The sequence below is a fragment of the Zootoca vivipara genome, chromosome 12 (assembly GCF_963506605.1).
Source record: "Zootoca vivipara chromosome 12, rZooViv1.1, whole genome shotgun sequence".
NCBI lineage: Eukaryota > Metazoa > Chordata > Lepidosauria > Squamata > Lacertidae > Zootoca > Zootoca vivipara.
Genome location: NC_083287.1, coordinates 7,785,939 through 7,799,197, shown reverse-complemented (window position 1 = coordinate 7,799,197; position 13,259 = coordinate 7,785,939). Strand labels below are relative to the sequence as shown.

The 13,259-nt window shown below is 36.7% G+C and overlaps 1 protein-coding gene across 5 annotated transcripts in view; it reads right to left on the bottom strand.

Moving 5' to 3' along the window:
• The window catches only part of NT5C3A (5'-nucleotidase, cytosolic IIIA), a 29,732-nt gene that overhangs the window by 5,874 nt on the left and 10,599 nt on the right, over nucleotides 1–13,259 (bottom strand). For 2 of the 5 annotated variants that reach the window (XM_060280584.1, XM_060280581.1), the window contains exons 2-7: nucleotides 5,883–5,981; nucleotides 4,633–4,702; nucleotides 4,113–4,159; nucleotides 3,077–3,162; nucleotides 1,310–1,399; nucleotides 428–590 (exon numbers count right to left, since the gene is read on the bottom strand). In XM_060280584.1, the coding sequence (XP_060136567.1) occupies nucleotides 428–590; nucleotides 1,310–1,399; nucleotides 3,077–3,162; nucleotides 4,113–4,159; nucleotides 4,633–4,702; nucleotides 5,883–5,981 (555 nt within the window). Of the gene's footprint in view, nucleotides 1–427; nucleotides 591–1,309; nucleotides 1,400–3,076; nucleotides 3,163–4,112; nucleotides 4,160–4,632; nucleotides 4,703–5,882; nucleotides 5,982–10,084; nucleotides 10,192–10,676; nucleotides 11,031–11,124; nucleotides 11,368–13,259 lie in introns of those variants that run through there. The other 3 variants (XM_060280580.1, XM_060280582.1, XM_060280583.1) reach the window with 3 other exon arrangements.

Genomic DNA, 13,259 nt, shown 5'->3' with positions numbered 1-13,259 from the left:
ATTCAAAGGAAACTCATTCATTTACTCTAGGAACCCTTGTGTCCTCTCAGACTTTGAATCTCGTCTAATATTTAGTCTAGTATCCATAGTAGACACACTGAACTCAACAGATTTAATTTACTTAATTGATTCTAACCAATCTACTCTGTATACCTAATACATTTTTTTAAAATACTTGAAAATTAATACTTTGAACCTGGCTCAGTGATATATAGGCACCCAATGGTGTTACACAGTTGGTCATGTGACCCCCATCTGCAGTTTGGCTGATGCATTCTGCACCAATTGAAGCTTCTGGACCAGACCTAATGATTGTCTTTAATATAGGAAATGCCCATTTTAATGCTTGAGTCGGAAGCTACTTCCTTAGTAGTACAGGATGTGTTGCAATGAATTAACAGTATGCATTTGATATGCTTATACCTACATTCTCATCAAAATCCATGAAGTTGGAAACTACTTTGACGTTGGGATGGTAGACACCTGCTTGATGAATGACTTCTTCTAAGATGTCTCCAATTCCAGCAGAAAATATGAATACGGGAATATTATGTTCATGGAGTTTATCAAAGAAATTCTCATACCCTTCTCTGTAAAAGCAGATTTATTTTTTAGAAAAGGAACTAAAGTCTGATAGTATTATGTTTTTTATTGCAAAAACAGAAGTTTAACATATCCTTCCCCTAAAATATCTATAAAATAGGCAAAATACTGGTGCATTTTTTTTCTTTAATGGAAAGTTTATTTATCTATGGTTTCAAAATCTAAAAACATTTGATCGAAGATGATGTTTTGCATTAAAATCAATAAAAATATTAAGAAAAATGCTTTCTCAAATATCTGTTCTATTTTGAGCAACATGTCCTTCAGGTCATTCTACTTTGCAAACGTAAAACAGTTTGCTTCTCAAAAAGCAGGAATAAAGCAGGAATTCCTGCGGCACCTTATCTGTAAAAATGACAAGATAGGGAATTTTAAAAAAATTAACTAGCTTGTGCAACATCTACTTTCCTATTCCTCAGGCTAGAGGGCATGCAGATAAGTAAAGGCTGCATGTCAGACCCTTGGACTTCAACCTAATATGTGTATGGATAGAGAAGAGAGGGAACTCAAGCATCCTGCTTAAGTAGTGCAAGGAAGGGGAGACACTAGCCTGCTAATTCAATCTTTTTTAAAAAATTGGAGAGCACAAATGGGCACGTAACAGCTTTCCATTTCTGTAATTCCCAACGAAGAAACCCCTTCCTAAAATCTGATATTATGCCACATTTACAAAACTAGAGAAACGGAATACTAGGTTCTTACTTACTTCAGCATAACATCAGACTCCCTCACAATTTCAGCAAGTTTGTGCTTCTGTAATCCTTGTTCAATAAGCAAAGAATGTGATTTGTTGTACCTAAAATAAACACCGAAAACTTGTTATTCATGTTCAAGTAGGGTAAAAATCCACACTCTCTTATTGGAAAAGGAATGTTTCAAGACAGGGTTGCCGACTTTTTGGGGGCACTTTTGGAATTCTGAGAACCATAGGCACTACAGGTGGGTGGCCGTGTTGGTCTGCCATAGCAAATAAATAAATAAATAAAAATCCTTCCAACAGCACCTTAGAGACCAACTAAGTTTGTTATTGGTATGAACTTTCGTGTGCATGCACACTTCTTCAGATACTTCATATACTTCTTCTTGGTATCTGAAGAAGTGTGCATGCACATGAAAGCTCATACCAATAACAAACTTACCGTAGTTGGTCTCTGAAGTGCTACTGGAAGCATTTTTTTTTGTTTCAACATAGGCACTACAGATATTTTGATAAAATAGCCGAAGTTAAACAAACAATGTGCAGCCAAATGTTTAATGTAATAAAGTGAAATCTGAGGCATAATATCCTAAATTCCTAAGTGTGAAGTATTTTATTTTTATTGTTTAATTTTCATGCTTTTTTCTTCACATAAATGCACACAAAGTACTGTAGGTCACAACATGACAGCAAAAAATGCAAATCAATATATCATTATAACAACAATCTATAGTGGAACCTTGGTTCTCCAACGCCTTGGTATTTGAACATTTTGGCTACTAAACACCGAAAACCCAGAAGTAAGTGTTCTGGTTTTCAAAGGTTTTTCAGGAGCCGAATGTCTGATGTAGCTGTTGGCTATTGTTTCTGGGGTGCCTGTGCCAATTGGAAGCTGAGCCTTGGTTTTTGAATGTTTCGGAGGTCGAACAGATTACGTTCAAGAACCAAGGTACCACTATAGAATCAATCATTAAAACATATCTATCAATATCAAGTGGTTAGATTATACAATCTTGAGTTACACATGATAAACATTTCCAATGCAATCAGATATTAACAGTAATATAACCAGCTTCAAGGACACTGAAATAGTACTATACCAAACTGTATCAAAACTGACAAAAGTGCATAAAATAAAGTGTTTTAGAGAGCTTCACTAATCCTACGTCAATTGACTGCTAAACAATTAACTACATTAAATGCAACTGCATGAATTCCCACCCTTTCCCCCCAATGTTCGTCCATCTATTTCAGCTTTTTAAATTTTTCTCCTCCTTTAACAGGTCTAAACTGAATTTTTGCATAGGACTACACAGAAGGCCACACATTGCCTTTGTGTCATAAATTCCCCATCACATATCTAAAGAGCCATTTAAGCTGCACACTATCTCACCTTTTCCTTATCACAAATTCTTGAACAGCATTGGAAGATTTTTATGCAGTTGCCTTGAATTTTGACAGCTGCTGTCAGAAAGAAGGGAGCTGGAAACTCCATGGCATAACTCAGGCAACCCTTTTGAGATAAATCTAGCTACTAGATTATGCCTTTTGTACATAATGGTACACTTTAATCGGCTGCTATTGTTTTACCAAAGCAGTAAATGTCTACTCATGCAATATAATTTTGGAATTCATTTTAAATTTTGAGTGTAAAATATGGAAGTGTGCTTCAGTAATCAAGTCAATCTAACAATTAAGGTGTAAAAGTTTGCTATTAATATTAACCATTACAGGTAAAATAAATAAATAAAATATTAACCATTACAGAAAACTCACCACTCAACCATGTAAGGATACTTCTCTTCAATTGTAAGACTTGGATCAATTTCAATAGCATAATACATTTCTTTCAACTGGTATAACTGAAAAAAGAAAAGGTCAGACATTCTGTATATGTTGTACTCCATGACGACAACTTTGGTGCTTTGATCAAATCATTTAGACAAATTTGCTACTTTAATCCTTGTATATTTCCTGTTAACATTTGTATAAGAATAATTTCCTGGTTTTGGGTGCTCTGCACAATGGAGGATTGCTGCTGCTGCTGCCCTAGTGCTAAAGCTTTTCAGTAAAAAGATCAGGAAATATTCACCCTCCACATTAAAAATCTATTTCAGTTAAGGACTTTTGCTTTATGGCTCAAAAACAAATTAACAAAGCAACAATAAGAAATAAAGCACAAAAAACACAAACAATACCAGAGGGGTTTTTGGCACCTTAAAGACAGGCTGAGTAATACTGGATGGGCAGCAGTGGGGCATGACAGAGTGCCACCAGCATCCATAGCACTATTGCTCTGGAGTTGGCATATTGATTGGACCCAACGCCATCAAGGGTCAGTTTGGAATCCAGTGGATTTGGGGATTCTCATTGTGTTTTCCTGCCAAAAGCCTTAAACGAGAAGGGCCTTGAGCCATCCCATCAGTGGTACTTCCGCCCACCTGTACTTTCGGCAGGCAAAACAGAGTTCCATGCCAGAGCAGTGGTGCAGTATCACATCATGGGTGAAGACGAGTGGAACTGCTTTGGGATGAGTGGAGGAAAACCAACACTGCATCCTGTGCAACATACCAAGGGTTTGGAATTCACTGTGGCATAAACTGTTATGTACTGAAGTCCACCATCAGATGCAGAAAATGTTATTTTCAGTTGGGAGATAAGTGTAGCACACTTTGAGTAAAGAGAGAAAAGTGGAGCCGACAGAGCACACTTGTGAGATAACTTGATGTTAAGCTTGAGGTAAGTGGAGTAATCCTTTACAAGTGTTGTAATTGGCCATAAAAAGGGGCAAATAAGTAACTTTTAGGATTACCTTTTTGCGACATTCATCTGTTATAAGTTTGCAGTTGTCAATGATGTCTGAAAGATGTACAGAATGTTATTAGAACAGTGCAAGATTCTAACTTGCCCTAAATCAGTGCAATAGTTTTAACTTGTTAAAAAACTAACAATGCTATTGTTTAAGAAGCTATAAAGCAAATATTTAAATCAGTGTGTTAAAAAGAGCTACAGACATCAAAGCATCTGCTTTGGAAAATCATTAAGTCCAACTTATTTCATTAAAGGAGGATCTTCCACCCCGTATTTCTATGAGTTCAATGGAGCTTTCTACCTCAGGCATCCCCAAACTGCGGCCCTCCAGATGTTTTGGCCTACAACTCCCATGATCCCTAGCTAACAGGACCAGTGGTCGGGGAAGATGGGAATTGTAGTCCAAAACATCTGGAGGGCCGAAGTTTGAGGATGCCTGTTCTACCTGGTGAGCAGATAGATGTTTGCAGCCTGGATCTTGATCAAATTAAAATTTCTCATAAACAATAAATAGTACTCACTATGACATGTCGGACATCTTTTGCCATTGTGGGAAAATCTACTCAGGGTCATATCAAAGTCTGTAATTATCTGTAAAAGGCAGATGAAACAAACTATAAATCATGAGGCCCAAATGTTAAATGCCTAGAATTTAAGCGACGGACAAAGTTTAAAAAATTTACATTGAATGGCTCATAGTGTAGCAGTATGAGGAAAAATACAGTGGTACTTTGGGTTACAGACGCTTCAGGTTACAGACTCCGCTAACCAACAGTACCTCGGGTTAAGAACTTCACTTCAGGATAAGAACAGAAATTGTGCGGCGGTGGCGTGGGAGGCCGCATTAGCTAAAGTACCTCAGGTTAAGAACAGTTTCAGGTTAAGAACGGACCTCCAGAACAAATTAATTTCTTAACCCAAGATACCACTGTATGTGTGAACCTTGAGTTCCTGTGCTCCTCTGGAAGGGTTGCAAGAAGGAATTTGGAACTTTTTGCTGCTATGTTTGACTAACCAGAGCTTAGCACATTATCAGCACCTGGACAAACTGAGGTCAGTTTTAACTATGGTTTACAAAAACAAGCAAACTTCAAATCATGAGTTGTGAAGGTGGATTACTTTAGTGAACCATTTTTTAGATTAAACACAATTTAGGGTGCTGATGTAATACTAAGCTGCAATTAGTCTAAACCAGAGGCAAAATATTCCATCCTCCTCCTCATGGTCATGCCAAAAGGCAGAGGGCCTTCTCGGTAGTGGCGCCTCCCAGCAGATGTCAAGGCAATAAGAAACTATCTTACTTTTAAAAGACATCTGAAGGCAGCCCTGTTTAGGGAAGTTTTTAATGTTTAATGCTGTACTGTATTGTGTTTTTAATATTCGGTTGGGAGCCACCCTATTATTATTATTATTATTATTATTATTATTATTATTATTATTATTAGGGGTGGAGGGGGGAGCATACAAGTCTAGGCTCATCCCTATAATGCAAGCAAATGTAGCCAATATCACTGCATCAACATTATTAATCAAAAAGGCATTACTAAAAATGATGCAATTATACACCTGAGTTGTGATGAGTGTGTTACTAAGAATATTTAAATAAATCTCACAACTCTATGGAGCTAGTAAATGTATATATATATATATATATATACATATATATATATATATATATATATACATATATATATATATATACTGAGATTTTGACTTTGCTAAACAACAGTTGCATGATTGTTAATTTCTACAAATGTGTTTTAGTCATCACCTGAAGTTTCGCAGCTCCTCCTTTGATGAGACCACAGATAATTTCTTCCACCCTTTCTGGGTCCCTGATATGGACCGTTTTCTTCTGAAATTCTGGCATCTAGAAAACGTGAACAAGAGGTAGATATTCGTTTTACAAAATAGAGCATTTCACAAGTTCTGTGGATTTCAGGCTTATAGGATAAAATACAACACCATGTCTTCAGGAAGGGAAAATGATGGGTGCGCTTAGTCAACATTCATACAAATCCTTATCAAAACATCTTTACATTTATTCATAAAACTCTTTACTTTCTATTGTAAATATAAGCAATTTGCAACTGGTGAGGATATGAAGCACAAAGTCACTACTGCTGTTACCATGTTGTTAGATACAGACTGTATAAATGTGTTGTATAGTGGCAGGCCTCAAAGCTTTATCATAGTTTTGGAAGATGCTTCGAAAGCATAATTGCATGCATTGACAAGAAAGAAGTTATATCAAGTTTCAACTCCAATCTATCATGAATATAAACATAAGTCCTCATATTCACACCTACCCTAGGATTCTGATCCCCATAGGCCACACAGCATCCACAGCGTTTCTATAGAGTCCCTGACAGACCATGTAGCACATTTGGAAGAAGTCACAGAGTCAACATAGGTAGTGTAGACTGCAGACGGTAATGATTTGCAAAACTCAAAGCCTAAAGAAGGCAGGACTCTCGTGCATAACATGGGAAAGACTAGAAGAAGCATAATCTTAAACTTTTCTTTTTAATTGTTAATATTTGTCCTTGTGAGCTGTGAATTGTGTTATATTATTTGTGGCTTGAACGAGTCCGCTGTTTTATTTGATTTATTTTGTTGTGTTGTGTTTTATGATGGGCGTAAAGCCGAATAAACATCCTGATTGATTGAAGCAAGTCGGCTTCCCAGATCATCCCCAAAGCAGCAACTCACCTGGGGGATATGTTTTTATCAAACCACATTATTTTCAGTGGACAAAGCAACCAAACATTATCTTGTCCTATTACCAATGTAATCAACATAGCTTGGAAAGAACTACTACCAAGAGATAAGAGCTGGAACAGTACAATTACATCATGGAAACATCCTTTCAGGAAAGATGACAAGCTTCCTGTCTCTCAAAGAATGGAATCCATTTGCTTAATGACTCTGTTTTAAATATGTGTATACTTATGACAGTATGTGTGTTGCTGACATAGCTATGAAGGTATCTTGGTTGAGGCATGCCATTCTTGCTAAATTCTTGAAAAAGAAAAATATAGCAGGAATATACGATCTCCTACTAGAGTGGGAGACCAAAGAGGAAATGACCAAATCCGTAATGATTAAATGGGCTCAGGATTGCGGGCACAACATAACAATAGAACAATGGGAACAACTTTGGACAAAAGACCTAAAGTTCACGGCATGCTACACAGATATTCTCTGTCCTTAATTAAATTATCTTGTCAGCATAAATACAGTAACAGTCTCTTCACTGAAAAGAATGGCATCCTTTTACCCACTCTTAAAAGTTAAGCCACTAATTTATGACAATATAGAGCATACTTGGGTGAAAAAACTGAGGAAAATTAATAAGCAATTTTTAGGCACTCATATATACTTATTGTCCGCTGAAAGTAGAAAAGTTCTTTATACTCAATCAATCCCCAAACATGTCAACTTTGAAGAAGTCTAAGCAAATTTAAGGTTCCTTTCAGTGCGACATTAATCCAATATAGTCTGGCACAAAGTGCTAACATAAGATTTAGTAGTACCACAATAATGCTGTCATAAACAAAGTTCTACTTTGTTAATAATTACTTGAGGTACTTTTAGTCCTCTGCTTAACTAGCTATACAGGACACATGGCACCGCTAGTTAAAGATTGCAGATAGCAGGGCCCAGAAAGACTACGTAGTAAGAATAAGGTTATCTGGACTGTAAGTTGCTTATGTCTTCATATCGCTGATCTCTGTGCATCCCAATATTAAAGAAGTTTATTTTCCTAAAACTGCCCTTAACTGATTAAAAAAGCAATCTTATGCTCATCCCAGGTTAGTGTGTATTAGAACAGCACAGTATGTTTTGCTGATGAAAAGAACAGATATTTTCTGAATTATGTGATTTAATGTTTAAGATAAACCTCTCATTCAGAAATAATTCAGATACTTAGCTCAGATATCTCTTTTAACAAAGCAAACATTCAAACTTGGCTTCTGATAGGAGAACCTGCTATCTGATGGAACAGATTTATCCATCTGTTCCAAGAGTGACAGGGGGGGCATGTCTTTCAGTGCTAATTACATGGTGCTAAAATTTTATACTCATAAAATACTATGTACTGTATTTTCCCGTCCATAAGATGCCCCTATGTATAAGATGCCCCCTATTTTTGGGGACTCTGATTTAAGAAAAAATTGTGTATTTTACTATCCATGTATAAGACGCCCCCAAATTTTTGACATTATTTTTAGGGCAAAAAAACCTAGTACAATTATCTAAGTTTAAAAGATTGTCAGTTACAGTTATTCATTACACTGTTTTGGAAACACCTTGAAACAAGACTCCTAAGAACGGCAAACAACAGAACAGTGTATTTATAAACAGATAGCCATGTAAGCCTACTCTACTGGTATATAAAGTTCCCACAGCATTGCCAAGTCTGTTTACCAGTGTTTATTTAAAGTAAAAAGCTACTTTACAACTTTCTAAAAAACAAGCTAATTTAATTTCTATTCTACATTAACTATTTCCAGTTCTGGTAGAACTTTTTATCAGGAAGAGCTTTATTTGCCCTTTTCCTTCTAAAAGATATGAATTAAAACATTCTTTATACAAACTACCGTACATACAGCTTAGGAAATGTGGTAAGGATCATGAAAAGTAACAATTAGTTGCATTTATGGCCTGAGGCATGGTCAATATAAATATGGCAACAAATTAAGATCTATGCAGTTTCTAAATTTGTGCTGTAATTTAGGAGTTCTGTACTGCCTTTGTGTTGCAAAGAATGTGACTGGATTGTGTCCCCTGCTATATATACTGCTGGGAGTTTTTCTCACTACCTTTAGTGGTACATAATTAGAGGAGGGGAGTCCCCTATAAGCAATGAGTTCCTGCTGCAGGCCCTCTGTAGTGCAGAGGACAACGGACATCAGCAACCAATGTGAGAATTTTGCAGCTAAAGGCAGCAAGGCATTCTCCCCTTGCTTATAATAGAAAGTGTGATAGAGCTGGGCAGCTTTTGATCACTCATCTGCCACAGGATGCCCTGGCTGGGAATAGAATCAGGTTACAAGACAGTAACCTTAGAAAACATTGGGATGGGTCTTAGTTTCAAATATAAATGTTTGGGATCAGTCTAAGTTTCAAAAAATAGCTAGTATCCAAGCTTTGAAATGATTTGTAATCCAGACACTCTATTCTTCAACCCTGAGTATGCAGATGTTGTCAGACTCTACAACTTACATCAACCTGGACCATTGGCTAAAATGGTTGCAGATTATGGGAGTTATAGGGATATGAGGATGTATGTTACTATTTGTGTTGTCTACTTACAAAAAATAACTTATTAAGGTAAGAAATTAAAGTTTTGGTTTTTTTTTGCAGTGATGGTAATAGTCAGTTAAATGAGAAAGCACTACCAGCTCTCTACCAGGTTTAGTAGACAAAACATTTATTGACAATTACAACAGCACATTAAAAGCACAGAGCTTTAGCTGTTTAAGAAACATACCTGATAGTATCATTTATCTCATTCTTGAACTAAAACATACACAAATAAGTTATTAACTTTTGCTGCCTGCATGTTACTGATACACTAACAGTCACACACATTTTGCTATACAGTAGCTGAATTCTTTTCAATTGATGGCATGATGCAATGGATAGAAATGCACTTCAGACCCAAGTATAACAAAGTGGTTGCATGCAAACTAAGCTTAATAGATCTAAAAGGTATTGATATATACAGATGAAGCAACACATAAAAAATCATCTCAGTAAAGGATGCTTGCTATGTCGTTTTGCTACAGTTAAGAGTTTTACTCAGAACATCTTTTGGTGCTAGGAAACTCTAGATCTGAAGTCATTTTGAACTTTGGATCTGCAGCGCTTACAAAATTAAAAATAAAAGGTGTTAAAGTCCAGACTGTGGTAACTTTTGGACAACAGAGTTGTCAGGAGTTTTCCTTTTTTTTTAAGGGGGAGTACCTGTGTGCTGAGTTTATGGCACTCTTGCTTCTTCTGTTCTTGATGCTTTCCTACTGCAACAGCACAGATGACAAGCAGACTCCAGAGATGCAGGGCTTGCATACAGGCTGCCAACAAAAACCAAGCAAACCGCTTAAGAAATGGTCTGCCACATTATTCAACTGTCAGTATTTGTGTGTATAAACAAAGTATACACAGATATTAATCTGGATAATTCCAGATTTATTCATATACATTCTGATCTATAAACAGATTTCAACAATCTGGGTCAACCCACAAATCCACGCATTTGTTCTATTCATAGTTAAAAACTCTAACAGAGCAATCCTGGGCATGTTTACTAAGAAGCAGGTTGCACTGTGTACAATGGAGATTACTTCAAGGTAAGCGTGCATAGGATTACAATCTAAAATGGCAATTTTATGCAAATATACCAGGGAGTAAGCCCCGCTAAACACACTTACTTCTCAGTAAACATGGACAGGATTGAATTGCATGATGTTTAGAATTTGCAGCAAACTATCAAAATAAGATAAACCTGCACAAAGCTGGCAATACTGGCTCAAAAGCCAAAGCTCTGTTTACAACTTACCGGTGGAGCTTGCTGAGGCAGCTGCAGCAGCCAAAAGAAAATTCTTCCAGCTAACTAAACACTAATATAGCAGCACAAGGTACAGCTGAGGGCGTTTCCAAAAGCAGCCTGACTAATCCCTGAGCAAAAAACCCGAGCCCTGTGACGTACATTAGGAAGGCACGGCATAACAATCCAGCCTGCCAGTTTTACAGATGATCAGATGGGAAAGCAACAACAGAACCCCAGAACCTCAACAGTCAGGTAGTTCTGACTGACCAGCAGGCAAATTAGGACTGCTGTAACAAGAGCAACATGCTTATGTGGAAACCAAATCCTATTTTATTATTTTAAAGAACTCAAGCCATGTCAACATGCTGCTGAGACTTACTGGAGTAAACAATATTTCTGTCTTATGATGCCTAAGTCACCCAGAGCATTCACAGATGAGGTAAATTATGATACATACGTCTAGATGTTTTAATTGGAGTCATGAGGCAGAAGTCAAGAAGGTTGCTTGGTCTGAACATGGAAGACAGAAGAAGGCCTAATTGGTTTTCGACAGATACAAAACAAATGGGAAGATTTCTAGGGTTAGAGCAATGTTCTCCAGATGTTGTTGGATTACAACTGCTCTCAGAGATGACATGAGTTTGTGGTCCAACATTGCTTAGGGACCCAAGGTTGAAGAACACTAGCATTAGAGGACCACCTCCTCATTGTAAATATTTTATATTATAAAAATAAAAAGGTAGCCTGAGTTTTGACAGCAACAGTGCAAAGTTCCTGTATTCTTATGTCAAATATTTCCTACATGACCTGGGATACTGACAGTGCCCTCCACCTACTAGAACTAAATAGGAATTAGTTCATTTTTAATTGTGTGGTCAAAGGCAGCATAAAATATGTAAAAAAACTGTTCCTCATGATGTGAAGTTTGAATAGATTTTTGTATTTTAATATTCTGTTGTAAGCTGCCCTGAGTGGCTGGGGAAACCCAGATAGATGGGTGGGGTATAATTATTATTATTATTATTATTATTATTATTATTATTATTATTATTCTATAATAGGGGTGTTAATTATGCCTTTTCTAATAAAAGCAGAAGAGTCCACCTCTGTAATCAAGTATGCTATAACTGTAAATTGAGAAGCACCATGTCAACCTATTGTTCTGTATTCATTGTCACTATATCTCGTGATTTTTCTACTGTTTTTAAAGGCAATATTGAATATGTACAACTTGTTAACTGAATTAAAGCTGACCAAATTATTTTAATTGTTATCTTATTTAAATAGAATATTTATTCTCAAATACAGTTAAACTATTTTTGTATGGGGATTTGCCCATATACTATTATTAGTATTTCTGCCACAATGAAGGAGGAAAAATTCCCCAAAGTGTGGAATCAGATTTTCTATCAAGAACAAAATGAAGCAATACATTCTACAAAGCCAGTGTCTTTTTCAATATTAAAGTCTACAGCTGTTCAACTGTCTGCTCCAAGAATAATGAGAGGCAGAGACATAAGGATCAAATCAGGGTTGTCCCTGACAAAAGGAATACTTGAGAAGTATACTGGTTTTATAATATATCTGTAGGAATGCTAGCTGAAACATGGCACAGAGGTTCTTCTGAAAAGAATGCAGCTTGCTCATGGCAAGGTTTTAACAGACATCCATACACAGTACAGCCTGTAAGATGTCTAACATTGTGTACATATTACCTTCCTTAAAGTAACACTTATTAAAGTTTTTGAAGAGTGTCAAATTAAGGCTGAGTCAGCTGTAAGGAATAATAAAACTACATGACATAAAGCTGAACAGGCACAAAAGGATTCCACAGCATAATGGAGTTTACAATTGTATCAGCACAACATACTAAAACTGTGATGGAAAAATATGCCTCAATGCCACACACCGAATAGGGAAAAGTGAATACTTTAGAAACTGAGGTCAGAATAGATTGAGGATAAAGGTTTACAGTAAATGCTTAAGAAGTTACTGTTTCTTGGCTAGATCTATATGGCCAATAAGAGATAATACTAGGACTTTCCATTTGAACATTTTCCACAGCAAGGCAAAGTTACTGGAAAAACCTACAGCAACCCATCACACCCCTTATTTGAAAGTCTGTTGTTATTATGAAGTAATTTTTACTAAAGCTGACCACCATTAAAACCGCTTTAAACCAGGTTGTGAGACTTTAACAAAGACTCTGCCTCTACTATATATCAAATAATTTCAGAACCATACAGATCCACAAATCTGCAGAATAATATTTATTATGATGCAATATATATGGAAAGCTATATCAAATTTTTTGTCAAGGCTTCAACCAGAAACCTCATGGTGACCTATTTGGCACTGTGTGCACTCAGGCTGGAAAGCCCTATTTAAGCACAGCAAATGAACCTTGGTGTGCAAGCATCAGCACCTGAAGTGGCAAGCAATATAACGCCACTGAGTTGACCAGATCTGGTGTAGTATTAGGAGTTTGGCTGTCTGCCTTGCCTAGGCATCTTCAGTATCTTCTACCCTGCTGCACTTCAGGCTTCATCACAGCACCTCTGTCACTGAAATATTTGTCACCTTGTGGACCCA